We start from the raw sequence: 16,633 nt of genomic DNA, 5'->3' as shown, positions 1-16,633 counted from the left end.
GTAGGGCACAATGTTTCACCAAGAGGTGGCAGGATGCGGGTGAGGACCAGACATGGATAGATTTCTGCTCCTTTGGGGTTACTACAGTGGGTCTCTAGATAGGTAGGCATCAGAGTTTACACCAGGTTTTCAATCGCAAATGTTTAAAGTCATTTGAATTTCAATTCCGCATTTGCTGAGGTGGGATTTAAATTGTGTCTCTGAATCAGAGATAAACTATTGGAATGGCAGAGAAGGCAACAGAATAAAGTCTGGAGCCAAACACGGGAGGAACAGTGTGATGGGTCAGTCACCCAGGGTTGAGATAACCTTTGGAATTTGTGGGAAGCTGAGTTCTGGTACTGAACCTTCCTTGAAGTGGTTGTGGAGTAGAGGACAATGCCTGTGAGTGGAACATTGAGTGGGGATCTCATATCCATGAACTGGGCTGGACCTTTGTCATTGGCATCAGGCATCAGGTTGCAGAATGGTTGGGATGTCATAACTCACATTCCACCTCAGCGCTCCATAGGGGCTTCAGGAAGGAAGAGAACAGGAACCGACAGAGGTCATCCTCATCGTGGATGCCAGTAATCAGGTCAAGGGTTAGACTTCAGGCACAGTGCTGGCTTCCTGGCAGTCTGGAGACTGTCTGAATCTCTCTGCTCATAGGCCAGGTAATATAGACTGAACTATGGCTTGTGTTTCCATAGCAAGCTGCTAGTGGACAGGATTGTGTGGAGTATTGGCATCTTCTGGATGGGACATTATAGTGAGATCCTTTCTGCTCTCTGAGAAGGGTACAGAAGATGCTCTGGCCTGTGTTAATGAGGAACTTGGTTCAACTCTCAGACAACATGGCAAAACCAACCATGTGTTTAGATTTGCATTGCTATGTGTTGAGATGATGCATGCAAACTTGCTGTCTGGAAATTGGCTGCACCTGAATATGCAGCATTGTCTGAGAGGTAGTTCACAGAATTTTGAGGCAGAGATAAGCTGCGTCTTTCTGACTGGTGAACATTGCTGCAAACACTGCCCTCCACTGTCATCTGACTGTGGTGCCTGGCTCCAACCATAGCAACTTATCATCATGCTCAATCAATTCCTGCTTAGGACATTTAAATCCAGAGCTTGGGGGTAGTTGGGAGCAAAGTCTAATTGGTTGAGCTGTTTGTGTTGAGGTCCATGGAAAATAGAATTGAGTTGGTGTCCACATTACAGTAAAGATCGTTAACTGTTCAACCAGCCCATGGAGCTCCTGTCGTTGTATGTACACACCTGGAAATGCAAGCTGTCCTGAACACCCCTCACTTTCAAGACTGAGCAGACCATAACTGAACAATTAACTGCTTTCTTTGCTGTTGTCACTGTAGTGCAATCAATGACCACTTACAGACACAAAGTAAGGGCCAAAGGCTTTAATGGTCCCAAGATCCAAATATGCCACAGCATGCTGCTAGCTCAAGTCCAAGGGCAGGTATGGGGGAGGAGACTAAGGCTCTTGGCCTTTATTAGGGGTCTTAGTGGGAGGGTCTACCAGTTCAGCAGGCAGAGCAGGCTGCCCAGCTCAGTAGGGAAGGTGCCTGCAATACTATGTTCCACCAGATTCACCCCTTCTTTATAGATAAAGTCCGGCAGGGTGATGCGGGGCACTGTCTTTATAGTTCATGAGTTGCACAGTAATGTTCACAGGTTTAGTCTCTCCCGTGGTTTTACCCGCCATTGGGACCTCTGCAGTCCCGCCAGCTGTGCTTCTTGCTCCAGCAGCCTAATGGCTTGGTCACTGGGTTGGCTGTTGGGGGGCCGAATCCATGTCAGTGTCTCCCTGGTCCCAGGTTAATTAGTAACTGAGGAGGGGAACCCTCCAGTGGGGGAAACATTCAGGGGGATGTGCTGGTGGTGGGATCTCTAAGTCCTCAATCCAAGTGGTCCCCAGGGTGGCCGAAGGGTATTGGATGCACTTCCTGCACTGGGGTTTCTGCTTGCGCCAGGTCCCAAATGGACACTATGTCATCCCATTCATCTGAGTACCTTATCAACGCATACTGGGGGTTCACATGCAGGAGGTGCACTTCCTCCACCAGTGGTCCGCCATGTGGGTCATAACGTGTTTCCGGAGGAGCACTGGTTTAGGGGCCGTCATCCAGACCGGCAACATGGTTCCTGATGCCGATCTCCTAGGGAAGGAGAACAATTTTTCATGGGGCGTTGCATTCATAGCTATACAGATTAGGGACCTGGTAGCTTGCAGTGTTTCTGGAAGAACCTCTTGCCACTGGGGAACATTCATCCCTCTCGCCTTTAGGGCCAAAAGGACTGCCCTCCAAATGGTGCTGTTTTCATCTCTACCTGGCCATTACCTCGGCGGTTGTAGTTGGTGGTTCTATTTGTCACTATGCCCCTGGAGAGGAAGTAATGTCGCAGCTCCTCACTCATGAACACTGAACCCCAGTCACTATGCACATACGCGGGGTTCATGAACAGAGTGAATATGGTGCAGAGTGCTTTACTGACAGTGGCTGGGTCATGTCTGGGCAGGGAATGGTGAATGGGAAACGTGAGTATTCATCCACAATGTTCAGGAAATAGCTGTTCTGATTTGTGGACGGGAGGGGCCCCTTGAAGTCAATACTGAGGCGATCAAAGGGGTGAGTGGCCTTGATGAGGTGGGGTCTCTCTGGCCTATAAAACTGCGGCTTGCATTCCTCACAGATCGGGCAATTGAATGTCAGCTCTCTGACCTCCTCCAACCAAGTAGGGAAGGTTACATGCCCTCATGAAGCGGTAGAGTCTTGTGACCCACAGGGTAGCAGAGACTATCATGGAGGGCGTGGAGGTGATCTACTTGCACCCTGGCGCAGGTTCCCCTGGACAGCATGTCGGGCAGTTTGTTGAGCTTACCTGGCTGTTACAAGATCTCATAATTATAAGTGGACAGCTCAATTCTCCACCGCATGATCTTGTCATTCTTAATTTTGCCCCGTTGTTTGTTATTAAACATAAAGGCGACCGCCCTTTGGTCCATCCGTAGGGTGAATGGCCTGTTGGCCAAGTAGTACCTCCATTGGCGCACTGCTGCCACTAAAGCCTGTGGCTCCTTCTCTTTTCTTAAATTTTTTTAAAATTTTTCACACTATGAACCATACTGACCAAAATACACAGACATTTCCCTCTTGAATATACAGTGTTATTTTCTCCCCTTTTTCCCCCCTCCCTTCCCTCCCTCCCTCACCCTACCTCCCCACTCACTCAACGTTCAACCTATATGATACATTAAACCCATTAAACAATGTCATCACACAATGAAAATAAAGGAGAAACTTGTGTCTTCTACTTTTACAAACTGGGTCAGTTCATTTCATCTTCTTCTCCTTCTGTCATTTTAGGTGGTGGAGGTCCACGGTAGGACTTCTCTGTTGTGTTCCATGTACGGTTCTCAAATTTGTTCGAATACTGTGATGTTATTTCTTAAATTATATGGTTTTTTTTCAATGGAATACATTTATTCATTTCTATGTACCATTGCTGTATACAGCAATGGCTCCTTCTCCACGGCGGAGTGTCTGTGTTTGGGGCCCAGCAGGGTGCACACAAAAAAATGCCACTGGCCTGCCTGTCTGGTTCACTGTGGAAGGCCATGATGAAGTCGGAGGCATCACTTTCCACTTGGAATGGGACCATTTCGTTGGTGGGATGCATTCCTGCTGTGGCAATCTTGTCCCTGATGCCCTTGAAAGCCTTACGGGCCTCCACCGACTGGGGAAGGTCATGGTTTTCACCATGGGTTGGGCCTTATCAGCATAGTTTGGAAACATTGTGCATAATACGAAAAGAGCCTAAGACACCTTTTTAAAGCCTTGGGGTTCTGGGGTAGAGGTAATTCCAGAAGGGTGCAATCACACCATGCTCCACTACGTACCCCAGGATCGCCAGCCGCCCTGTGCTGAACATGCACTTCTTTTGGTTGTACGTTAGGTTGAGGGCTTTCGCCATGGTCAGGAACCTCCACAGGTTGTCGTCATGTTCTTTCTGGTCATGGCCACGTGTGGTAACATTATCCAAGTAAGGGTAAGTGGCTTTTAACTCATTGTCATCCACCATGCGGTCCATTTCCCTTTGGAGCACCAAGACCCTGTTTATGATGCCAAAAGGGACCCATAAGAATTGGTACAGTCAATTGTTAGACTCAAATGCTGTGTAGGGCTGGTCCTTTGGGCGGATAGGGATTTGATGGTATGCTGACATGAGATCTGTGGTCGAGAAGACCCTGTATTTTGTGATCTCATTCACCATGTCATCAATTCGGGGCAGGGGGTAGGCGTCCAATAGGGTGAACCGTTTGATGGTTTGACTATAGTTAATTACCATCCAGTTCTTCTCTACCCCCTTTACCAACAGCACCTGTGCCCTCCATTAACTATTACTGGGCTCGATTATGCTCTCCCTCAGCAACGGTTTCACCTCGGACAATGAATCCCCTGTCCTCCAGGCTGTACCATCTGCTCTTAGTGACCACAGGCTGGGATGAGGTTTTGGAACAGTGGGGGTGGAGGGACCCGTAGGGTGGCCAGGTCGCAGGTTGGTAGCACTGCCCAGCTTTCAGGTGTGTGATTGGGCCTCTCCAAAATGGGGTGGGGGGGAGGAAACCTCCCAGAACTGGTCGTTCCTGACTGTGAGCAGGGAATAGGGGCCATCAAGATGCATCAGTATCCTTTTTAACTGGCACTGGAAATCCAGTCCCAAAATGATGGGGGCGCAGAGATGGGGCATCACCAGCAGTCTGAAATTTTTCTATTTTGTCCCTTCCACGGTTAGGATCACAGAGCACTTGCCATGGATTTCTGTCAAGAGGGACTTGTAGGTGAGTGCAACCTGGCACTTCACAGGGGACATGGTCAGGGAGTAGCGTTCGGCGGTGCACGGATGTATGAATCTCTCGGTGCTCCCTGTGTCAAACAGGCAACCCATGGTGTGACCATTTACCTCTGTGTCCATCATGGAACATCCTAGCTGGTGTGGTTGATTCTGGTCAAGGTGATCAAGGCTAACATTGATTCGCTGTCTGACCTGCTATTGCCATGTCATTAAGTTGGCGGCTGCCAAGATGACCACCTGGGAGATCGTGAAGATGGCCACCCCCATGGATTGCACGCAGTGGGGCCTGGAAGTGAAGCCGGCAATGATGTCCCTCCTTGTTGTGACGTGGGCCTGGAAGTTAGATTCTCCGCAACCGGAGCTGCTTGGTCCAAGATGGCGTCGCTGCGAATAGTAGGTCATACTCATCGCTGTCTGCTGTGATTTCATGGCACCTCATGTAGCCCTTCAAACAGCATAGCCACGTGTTGAATTTCACGGAGGCCTCTGGGTCTTTCGGGTCGATCTCCAGCTTCTCCAATCGAATTGCCTTGTACATGGTGCTTAAAATTTAGATCAAGAAATTGTAGTGCAATCAATGACACGAAGTAAGGGTCAAAGGCTTTATTGATCTAAAGATCCAAGTCTGCCTCAGCAGGCTGCTGGCTCAAGTCCAAGGTTAGGTATGAGGGAGGAGACTAGGGCTCTTGGCCTTTATTGGAGGTCTTAGGGGGAGGTTCTGCCGGTTCAGCATGCGGGCCGGCCTGCCCAGCTCGGTGGGGAATGTGCCTGCAATACAATGTTCCACCACAGTCAATGTGTTCTTAACCATTCATCGTTTTCCTTAAGATTTAACAATGCGCAAACATGCATACACACACACGTGTATGCACACACACACAGGCACACAAGTACACACACACATGCACACATAAACCCACATAAATACTCAGACTCAAGCTCACACACATCCACATACATGCATGCACACAAACACACAGAGACATGCACTCAAATGCATATACATCCGCACACACACACAAGCACACAAACAAAGACCCCTACACCTCTCATTTGGCCTCTACTGGCTTCCACTCGTGAGAATAGGATGAATTCCTTGGGAAACAGCGTTGCAGATAACAGTTAAAAAGCCATTGTCAGGAATGTTGGACACTGGGTGGTTGAAAATGCTGAGGAAATCTGGAAGTTTACCTTGTGGGAGAGCACAGTAGACTGGGCCATGGTACAGTGGGAAATATTTTGATGTTGAACCATGCTCTGTGATTGGTCCAGTTTGACTTTTATATCTTTGGGACAGGGCGGGGAGGTGGAGGGTTGATTATGAACTCTGAATTGGAGCATTGGCTTTGAAAATATGTGCATAAGAACACAACAGCTTGAAACTTCTGAAAGAATAAAAAAGTCATTTACATTTTCCCTCCATGTTTTCAGGATGTAGCTGGGATCGGAGGGTTTGATTATAGGAGAGGCTGTAGTTTTTTTCCTTGTGGCACAGGGGGCCAAGATATAACCTTACAGAGGTTTACAAAATAGTGAGGGGCACAGACAGAGAGCGCTCATCGACTTCATCCCAGGTTAGATGATTCCAGATCTAGAGGGTGTGGGTTTAAGATGAGGACGAATGATTTAAGGAAGGAATGATGAGCATTAACCAGTGCTAATGACCTAGATTTGAACCCAGCACTGTCTGGAAGGAGATTATACATTCTCCCTGTGACCACGTGGTGGTCAGGTGCTCTGGTTTCCTCCCAACCTCCAAAAACTTATGGGGTTGGCAGGTTTATTGGATGTAATTGAACAGCTGGGCAGGCTGTGTTAATGTTAAATAAGTAAGCATACATTAAATTAATGAAAAAATTACAAAACGACCAGAGCACTGGAAAGACTTACCACTAACACTGATAGGAAGGATAAACTGTATTAAAATGAACATCTTCCAAGGATACAATACCTATTTCAATCATTACCAATTCACCTAACAGAGAAATTCTTCAAGGAGATAAAGAAAATAATAAGGAAATTCTTATGGAAAGGGGGGAAACCGAGGATAGCACTAGATAAATTAACAGAATGGTACAAACAAGGAGGCTTACAACTACCAAACTTTAAGAATTATTATAGAGCAGCACAATTAAGATACCTATCAGATTTTTATCAAACAAGGGAAAAACTAGATTGGACCAGATTAGAGCGAGATAAAATAGAGGAGAAGGTACCAGAACATATACTATATAAGTGGGATGAAAAATTGGTGCAACGTAGGAATTCACCAGTATTGCACCATCTGCTCAACATTTGGAAGAAGATTCACGTAGAAAGGAATAAAATAAATGATCAACTACCAAAATTAATATTGACACAAAATCAATTAATCCTTTTCACAATAAATAACCTTTCCTTCAGAGAATGGGAGAGAAAAGGGATCAAAAGAATAGAAAATTGTTTTTCGGGAAATAAATTATTATCTTTTGAACAAATGAGGGACAAATATAATATAACTCACGATACAAGGTTTGCATACCACCAACTGAAAACCTACTTGAAGGACAAACTGGGAAACAGTCCTGAGATTACCAGAAGGAAGCAATTTTGAATATGTGATTACAGGCAAAATGATAATTTAAAAATTTATAACAAACATGTACATCAAACTGCAAGAAAAGGAGAACAAGGAAACAAACTGTAAACCTAAACAAAAATGGGAACAAGATCTAAACATAAAGATCAAGAATGAAACATGGGAAAAGCTATGCTCCAGAACTATGAGAAATACAATAAACACGCGGTTACGCATGATACAATATAATTGGTTACACAGGCTATACATCACACCCCAAAAGTTAAATAAATGGGACCCAACAGTATCAGATAGATGTTTTCGCTGTAAGAAGGAAACGGGAACAACAATACATGCAATTTGGACATGTGAGAAAGTGAAAAAATTTTGGGAAGATCTAAACCAGATATTAAATAAAATCACAAAAAGCAATATACCAAAAAACCCAGAGATCTTCCTTCGAAGTAATATAAGAAATAAAGAATTTGGACTCGATTTGGATGGAGCACAAATAAGATTTATTATGATAGCCCTAGCTGTAGCAAAAAAATGTATTATGTCAACCTGGAAATTAGAAGATAACTTGAGAATAAAATAATGGTACATAGAAATGAATAAATGTATTCCATTAGAAAAATAACATATAATTTAAGAAATAACATCACAATATTCGAACAAATATGGGAACCATACATGAAACACAATAGAGAAATCCTACCATGGACCTCCACCACCTAAAATGATAGAAGGAGAAGACGATGAAATGAACTGACTCAGTATTTATAAGTAAAAGACAAAAATGTCTTGTTTAATTTTATTAAGTGACGACATTGTTTAACGGGTTTAATGTATCTTATAGATTGAACTTTGAATAAATGGGAAGGGGGGAGGGAGGGAAGGAAGGGAGGGGGAAAAGGGGAGAAAATGACACTATATATTCAAGAGAAAAATGTCTATGTATTTTGGTCAGTATGGTTTATAGTGTGAAAAATAAAAAAATTTTTTAAAAAATTGGCCAACAGACCATTTTTCTGTACAGTTCTATGAATCTGTGCCAACTTTGAAGGCTGGAATTGGAACTGATGCAGGCAGGATCAACCTATTGGGGAGTGAGGCTTTTTTGGAAAGAGTTGCTCAGAAAGGAGTGATCACCCTTATGAGATGCAACAGTCCCATGGGAAATAACCCTCACAATTCAACCTGTCAACAGAAATGTGCAAGGTTCAAAAGACTAAAAAATGCTTGAGAATGTTTTTTAACATCTGTTTAGAGACAAAGTTAAGAGTAAATTGATGTCAATTATGGCAGCGGGTGAACCCATTCTGGGTTGAAATGAAATGTCTTTGCACAAAGGGCGATTCCACACTGTTTACTGCAGGTGCAATGAAGGAGACATTTCAGTAGTACAGATGTGGCACAGCAGTTCATGTAAGTCACAGAATGGGAGCTGATTTCTCACTAAATCACCAAATGAATAATTCCATTCTCATCTGACCTACTGTTTGGATAAGTGAAATGGTAGGAACGGATCATCGAGGAGTTTTTAATGTTGCAATCCCAGCCGAGGGCACAAGGTACCTGGTGCCTTGTCCCTTCCCTTATTTGGATGATGCAGCAGAGCCTGGCCTTCCTACCTTCAGAGAAACAGACATGTTTCAGGGGATTGCATTTCCAGGACTTGCTCAGAGGGCAGCTGCCTTGCTGCAGACTGAAGATGGGATGGACAAGAGTCACACCTCCAACCCCACCCCCCCCCCCCCACCAGCAAATTCCCCAACACAGCCCTCTCTGGCAAGGACAACAGAGTTAACATCTCAGCTTGTATCAACCTTGAGGGTTCCTTTTGTTTCACCCGCCGCGGCTGCTGCCTGAACTATTGGGTATTCAATACTTCCATGTTTATTTCAGATCTTAACTTTGCACATTAAAAATAAGGCTAAATGAAGCAGGCTATAGTTTAAGATCATTTAGAGGTGTGCTCACCTGAACAAACACACCCCACAAACACACAGACACAAAATAATTGTCTGACCTGAAATATTATAGGCCAAAATGTGGCTGATCCCAGGTGAGGAAGGTTCACCCAACTCCCATGGTGTGGAGAAGACTACCCAGTATGGTGGTGTAGTGTGGAGAATCAACCTCACACACATTTGGGAACTAATCTATAAGACTATCCCCTTTTATTTTTGCATTTTTTGCAGGAAATCAATACTGCCCCTATATTATCCTTAATCCAAAAGTTGCAAGAACCACATTTGTCTATAATTCACACAAAACATGTACAAATTGAAACATGACTATAACCTTCAATACCATCAAACCCTTGGGGAGCCAATCATTCCCGGACACTCTCCAAGCTGCCCGTGAACATTAAGTGCTCTGTTTCCAGTGGACAGGGGTCCTCAGAAGAGGGACAGTCAGCCCGAGCTGAACCCTCGACTGTCTGCCACCTGGACCCATAGATAATCATTTTGGCCAGGCCCATTACCAGACCAATGAGGACAACCCTTGATTAACCCTCCCTCCTCTGTACCGGATGCCAAATTATCAGGAGTGTGGGTCTGAAATGCAGCTAGAAGTTGAGGAGCAACCCCTTCAAGTACCTGATCAGGGGCTGCACCCTCCAACTCTCCGTAAAACACCGTCTCAAGCAAGCCATGGATGTACCAGACAGCTGGTGAGTCCATGAATTTACTCAACATGTGACTAGACCCACAGCCTTTGTAGATTTTCCCTCCATGTTTTCACTCGCTGTAATGGCTGGGGTGCCATCACTCCCTACTATTGCCTTTGTGCAGTTTCCAAGTATCATGGGTGCATTTTCATCTTCCAGTGTTGTGAAAGAATTCCTGGCCACTGGTATCGCTGAAGTTGCTAGCCCAATGTGATTCCTGTATGGCCTATATATTTCTGAAGACAGGTTTGTGATATTCATGAAAAACAAACAGACTAGTCCACCGTATAAAATAATAGTCTACTACAGGAGAAGGCAAATCTCATGTTGATTGAAGTTGTGCTAACTGAGTGCACCACATCTCTTATTCCCCACGGCTAAAGGAGTGTCTGAGACGTTAATCCTTTATCTGGATGATGAGATAGCAGAGCAATGAACAGAAATCCCAGGATGTTTTCCAATCTGGCTCCCTGGCAATCCACCAAAGCCTCCCAAACTCATTGAGGTTGAGACCGAGGCTCCCAGGGCTCCGAGAATGCCATCGAAAAGTCATCAACAACCAACTGCCAAGCTATTCAGTAATGACCCAGCAGCTGGAGTCACCGATGTTAAATTTTAAAGAATAAATTGCCGTAAGCATAAGATAAATCTGCAATGGAATAAATCCACACTGGCAGCTGAGTAGCCGAGACATCAGAGCTTTACTCACAAGCAGCAGACTTCTTCTGAACAAGAAGTCTTCCTGGGTACTCCCTCACCACACAGACAAAACCTCCTTTCAATTCAAATTCCATTTCAGCCATATAAATTGTTTATCTTACTCCGTCTTCCTGGTGGAGCGGGACATGACTTCTGTACCGCAGCTCCTGAAGTGTGACCCTCCCTCATATACCACCCCTATTGAAAAGGTTGACAATAATTTTGAACGTTGCCCCATTTATTGGTTCCACTCTTGGCTCCTGTTAAACTGCTCATTTAATTACTGGGTTCAACATTTGGGCTAAGAGTAATTATTTCATGCAATTAATTCTGTTCCTCCTGTCAGGGAGAAAACCCAGGTAATGCTGCGGTCTTCCTTTGCCCTGGAGAAGCACGATATTCCCATCGTTGTTGGAGTCGTTGTGTCCCTCCTCATGATCTTCATTACAATGTGCATTTACTCTGTCAGGCAGAAGAGAGATGGGAACAGGGAGACGGAGCAACAATGTAAGTCCTCAGCGGTCAGTTAAACCCCATAACCTCAGTTGTTGGTTAAACCCCATGACTACTGTTGTTGGTTAAACCCCGTGTCCACAGTTGCCAGTTAAACCCCATGACCACAGTTGCCGGTTAAACCCCGTGTCCAGAGTTGCCAGTTAAACCCCGTGACCACAGTTGCCGGTTAAACCCCGTGTCCACAGTTGCCAGTTAAACCCCGTGTGCACAGTTGTCAGTTAAACCCTGTGTGCACAGCGGTCGGTTAAACCCCATGTCCACAGTTGCCAGTTAAACCCCCGTGTGCACAACTGTCGGTTAAACCCTGTGTTCTCACCGGTCAGCTAAACCCTGTGTCCACAGTTGCCGGTTACATCCCATATCTTCAAATGGTCTGAGAAATTGCATGGGCATTTGGTAACTTGAGATGTGCACCCCAGAACTCTGGGCAGCTGTGGGTCAATGCCAGAAGTTGTGTCAATTGGATTTGAACTCAATCTTTGGTAGGATTCCAGAGGCATGGTGCTTCCAGTCTCCGGGACATTGGAGAGGTAATGCAACAAGTTCTCAGGGGCAATCTCTTTTTTTGGAATATCTTACTTCAAATTTTTTGTCCTTAAATGGAGTCAGTTACAAATTTGAAAAAGTACAAATAAAAAAAAATTATAAATGACTCTTCAAGAATAAATTATTCTTGCTGAGACTCTAAGAGACATTTGCTGTTTCAGTGTAGTGAGAGATGTGCAGAACCACTCTGAGTGACGTAGGATTGCCCCAGTCAATGTCCACGTCAGCCATATCACTGAGCCCAGGATTCAGTTGTTATCACGTTTTGGGATCTGGTTGTGCCCTCGTGTTCAGCTGCATTTCAGTTGTATAGGGAGAACCAAACATCAGAGTACGTGGCCTGTAAAGCTCCTTGATTTGAATTGGATTCTTGAGTGGTTGCTATCTCAAACTGTCATGCATCTGGACAGTACATTATCTATGGTGTATCTGTACAAGTTGGTGAGGGACTACAGGGGTGGGTCGAATTTGCTAAGGCTTCTGAGAAAGTAGAGGGTATGGTGTGCTTTCTTGGTTGGGACAGCCAAAGTGAAATGGAATAGTGCTAAGGAATGCTGTTGTAGAAAGGCAAAACTGTCTCCATTCTAAGCTGTTTTCGGTGGAGTACAGACCAAAAATTATTTTGAGCTCCTGACATTATAATAGTGTCTGTTTTGATGAAAAGAAATAGATTCTATTATGTACAGCCAAAAGAGCCTCCTTTTACACAGTTGCCAGTTGTCAGCAGCTGAAACAATTCTTAGTCTGTGCTCTTAGTCAATGCTCTTTCCACCCTTTATGGAGTGAGTTCAGCCCCAATGCTAAAATACCTATTTTAAAACCCCAAGCCTCTGATAATTGAAACATTTTGACCATTCAGTGATGTAACTCTTTAGATTATTTACACCAGTAGAGATTCTTTAATTAGCTGTCAAAGATCCTACAGATGAAGCTCAAGAGACCTGTTGCTACTGCCTTTTTTTGTCTGTCCTGTTATGTTGAGGTGTGGGATTATGTTTGGTAACATATTTATTGGCCTTCCAGTGGTGCCAGATTCCAGGAGGATAAGCCAAAATCAGGGATGCCTGGAGCTGCACCCACATGATAACAGGTATGGCAAGAATCTTTGAATTTCTTTCCTGGAATTCTTTCTAAAAATATCAGTTACATCATGGGCTTAGCTGTGAACAGAACCTTGAACAAATGTGACCTGCAAAGTTTTGTGGACATACAAGTTTCACACAACTTGGTATCAAAGTTGTCAAGAAAAGCCACTGTCCAAACATTCCTCACCACGGTGAACCCCAGGATGGTGAGGCAGGTGGTGCTGAACTCACACTTCTCCTTGTTGTAAGTGAAGTTCAGCTCTGCGGCCATCTTGAGGAATTTTTCCAGGTTAGCATCGTGGTCCTGCTGGTCACAGCTGCAGATAGTGACGTTATCCAATATGGGAACATCGCCTTCAGCTTGTGCAATCCATCTCCTGCTGGAAGACGGAGGCCCCTTTCGTGACCTCAAAAGGAACCCGGTGGAACTGGTACAGGCACCTGTCCGCCTCAAAGGCGGAGTAGGGCTTGTCCTTCGGGTGGATAGGAATTTGGTGATACACCGACTTCAGGTCAATCGAGGAGAAAACCCGGTAGCGGGTTATCTCACTGACCATGTCAGCAATCCTGGGCAGGGGGTAGTGTCCAGCTGGGTGTACCGATTAATGGTCTAGCTGCAATCCACGACCATCCTAGGCTTACTTTCCCTTTTGACCACCAGGACTTGGGCTCTCCAAGGGCTGTTACTGGGCTCTATAACGCCTTCCACCAGGAGTTGCCACACCTCCACCTTGATGAAGTCCTTGTCTGTGGTGCAATAGCGCCTACTTCTGGCGGCGATCGGCTTGCAGCCTAGCGCAAGATGTGGGAAGAGTGCCAGTGGGGTGATGTGCAGTGTGGAGAGGCCGCAGGTTGGCATGCTGTGCAATGTGACTGGAGGTTGGGGGCCCTCGAAGGCGAGGGTGACACTCTGCAGGTGGCACTGGAAATCCAGGCCCAGGAGGAGTGGTGTGCAGAGTTTGGGCATGACCAGGAGCCTGAATCCTGTGTAAGCCTCCCCTCCCACTGTTATATCGACCGAGCAGCGCCCGAGGGTGCCAACAGTCTTATCCTTGGTGGCGAGGGGGATTGAGCAGGTGGTGAAGTGGACCTTTAACCTTAGGGAGTGGGCCACGCTCAGGTGAATGAAATTCTTGGTGCTGCCACTGTCGAACAGGCACTTTGTTACCTGCCCGTTGACTTGCAAGTCCATTATCAAGCGCCCGAGGCCGTGGGGGATGTCCCTGGTCAGCGTGATGGGAGCCAGGACCATCTCAGAGTCAGAGTCGTTATCCAGAGGGATGGGGTGCGTCAATAGGGTGGCCTGGTCATCGCCCACTTTGACCACTTTGCTGTTGGTCGCTAAGTGTGGCATGTGGCAGCTGATGGCACCCGGAGTCGTGGGGAGCGTCGATAGGGTGGCCTGGTCATCGCCCATGTTGACCACGTCAATCTTAGCGTCGTCAGGGGCCCTCCGTGTCAGGCGCTGCCTGGCCCAAGATGGTGGCGGCACGTGGGGGGCTGCTGCGTGGCTGGCCTCCTTCCCCAGCCGTGTCCGCTGCGCCAGTGGAAGTGATGTCATCACGGCCTGCGGCAGTGACGTCGTTACATCAGCCGGAAGTGGCGTCACGCTGTGAGCCGGAAGTGATGTTGCTGTAGTTCTCAATGAGCAGTGCAGGCGAGGGCAGGGGCTGGTGCAGATGCTCGGGGCACATGCTGCGATGGTCGCTGGCAGGGCCAGATGTTGTGCAGTTGAAGTCAGGAAAGGCGGAAGTCGTCGTGGGGACAGTGGCGCCACCCGGCATACACACGTGGGGTGTCCGCGGTGAAGGTGGGGAGGAAATAGAGGGCTGCTGAGCTGCCGGCAGGTTTAGAGAGGCACACTTTTGCAAAGTGGCCTTTCTTGCCTCATTGGGCACAATACTGGTTCCTAGCTGGGCAGTTTTGGCGCGATCGTCGATCTGACCTAAACCAGGACCCACAGTATTTACAGGGGCGCCAGGCGCCTGCCACAGCGACAATCTCTTCCCAAGCTCGGCCTGGGGCTGCAGCTGCAGTGTGAGAGGGCCATGAGGAAGCCTGGGGGAACGTGGAATCAAAGGCTTCGACGTGTAGGGCTGCTGCTTCCAGGGTTTGGACCACTTCCACAGTCCTGGTTAGGACATAGATGTTGTCTTCCAGCAGCTTCTGCTGTATGGCCCTCGAGCGTAGCCCTCGGATGAAGGTGTCCCGGATCAGCCTCTCGAACTCCTCTGCACCTACCCCGGGTTCAGCCAGACACGGTCGGGCCAACTCTCGCAGGTGTCGCAGGTAAGACTCAGCCGTTTCCCTGGGTTGCTAGACTCAGGTGTTGAGGAGGTACCTTGCATAGACCACATTCATGGGGGGCTTGTACAAGTTCCCGAGAGTGTCCATTGTGCTCTTGTGCGTGGAGCAGCTTTTGGTTACCTGGAAGGCGCAGGGACCCAGTTTTGACTGGAGTTGGACCAACCTCTTCCAATCGGAGTCCAGGATGTCGCCCTCGTGTGCCTTGATGATTGCCTTGACCACGTGTTGCCAGATCTCAAAGCGTGTCTGGGTCGACCTCGAGGCTCCCTGCGTACTGGAGTTTTCCATAGCCGCCGTGGAAAAATTTAGTGGATTAAATTGTGGTGCGCTGTTAGCCAGAATCAGACACACACAAAGATAAAGACTGTACAACAGGCTTTAATCCACAAAGACTTCCACAGAGCCAGGCTGGCTGTGGCTGCAGCAACTCTGAGTGAGGCCTCGGGAGGCCGGCGCAGGCTTATATCCTGGAGGGTGATTGACACTCAACCGGGTGGGGCTTGATCCATTCAGGCCGACTGATTGACAGCCGGCCAGGTGTTGTCCTGCAGGTACAGAGGTTTCTCCCTGCAGTAGGCCGGTGGTGTTCTACCACACCACCTTTAATTAATCTCCAATTCCCAGCACGAAGAGCTTTAGCGAGCCATCCTTCCTAATCAGCAAAGGAACAATGCAGGCCTCTTTGCAGCTGTGACTAACCATGATCTGTTTACACTTGCCCACTGATCCTTGAGAAATAGCAAAATGTAAACATCAATTACTGTGGCATAAACCTTCTACTGTTTGTAAAGTCAGACTGGGAGTGAGGTCCAGAAAGTCCACAGTTTGGGAATTGCTCTCCATGTGTTGAACAGAGGAATGTTTTCTCAAGTCAGATTCTTTATGGGTGGCCTTGTGGCAGCTCACCACAAGGCAGGCGAACCGGCCCCGCTTGTAAGCCATGCGGCAGGGCAGCTGGCCAAAGTGGCGCCGTTGGGGGTTTCCCTTCCTTCCAGCTCGGGGCTCAGAAACCCACGCTTGGGGACCACGTGACGCCTGGAAGATGTCAGCGCCCTCCAGCGCGGGTCTCAGCCAGGTCTGGGCTGGGAGTATAAGTGCAGCCCAGCAGCCTGCTATAAACTAGTCTGCTCACTGAGCTCAACCCGTCTGGTTGCGTGTGTTATTGCAGGAGCAGTGTAGCCGCCACTATAATTGGTGACCCCAACTGGTTCAAATGTCTTTGAACCTATCGTGAGCGAGCCTGGGATCAGTGCTATAGCCGTGAAACTGCCTGAATTCTGGGTTCAGGAACCAGAGACCTGGTTCATCCACGCGGAGGCCCAGTTTCACCTCCGCCAGATTTCGTCCGACACAACCAAATTCTACCTTGTAGTCGCTGCCCTGGACCAG

General features: G+C 47.1%; 1 protein-coding gene across 6 annotated transcripts in view; it reads left to right on the top strand.

The window, feature by feature from the left end:
- LOC138738640 (uncharacterized) overlaps positions 1–16,633 on the top strand; it is a 91,112-nt gene that overhangs the window by 57,086 nt on the left and 17,393 nt on the right. For all 6 annotated transcript variants that reach the window (XM_069889248.1, XM_069889280.1, XM_069889274.1 and 3 more), the window contains 2 exons: positions 11,137–11,297; positions 12,876–12,942. In XM_069889248.1, coding sequence (XP_069745349.1) covers positions 11,137–11,297; positions 12,876–12,942 — 228 coding nt within the window. The remainder of the gene's footprint in view (positions 1–11,136; positions 11,298–12,875; positions 12,943–16,633) is intronic.

The sequence above is a fragment of the Narcine bancroftii genome, chromosome 1 (assembly GCF_036971445.1).
Source record: "Narcine bancroftii isolate sNarBan1 chromosome 1, sNarBan1.hap1, whole genome shotgun sequence".
Lineage (NCBI taxonomy): Eukaryota > Metazoa > Chordata > Chondrichthyes > Torpediniformes > Narcinidae > Narcine > Narcine bancroftii.
The sequence above is the reverse complement of the archived record's forward strand: the minus strand, read 5'-3'. Positions and strand labels throughout refer to the sequence as shown.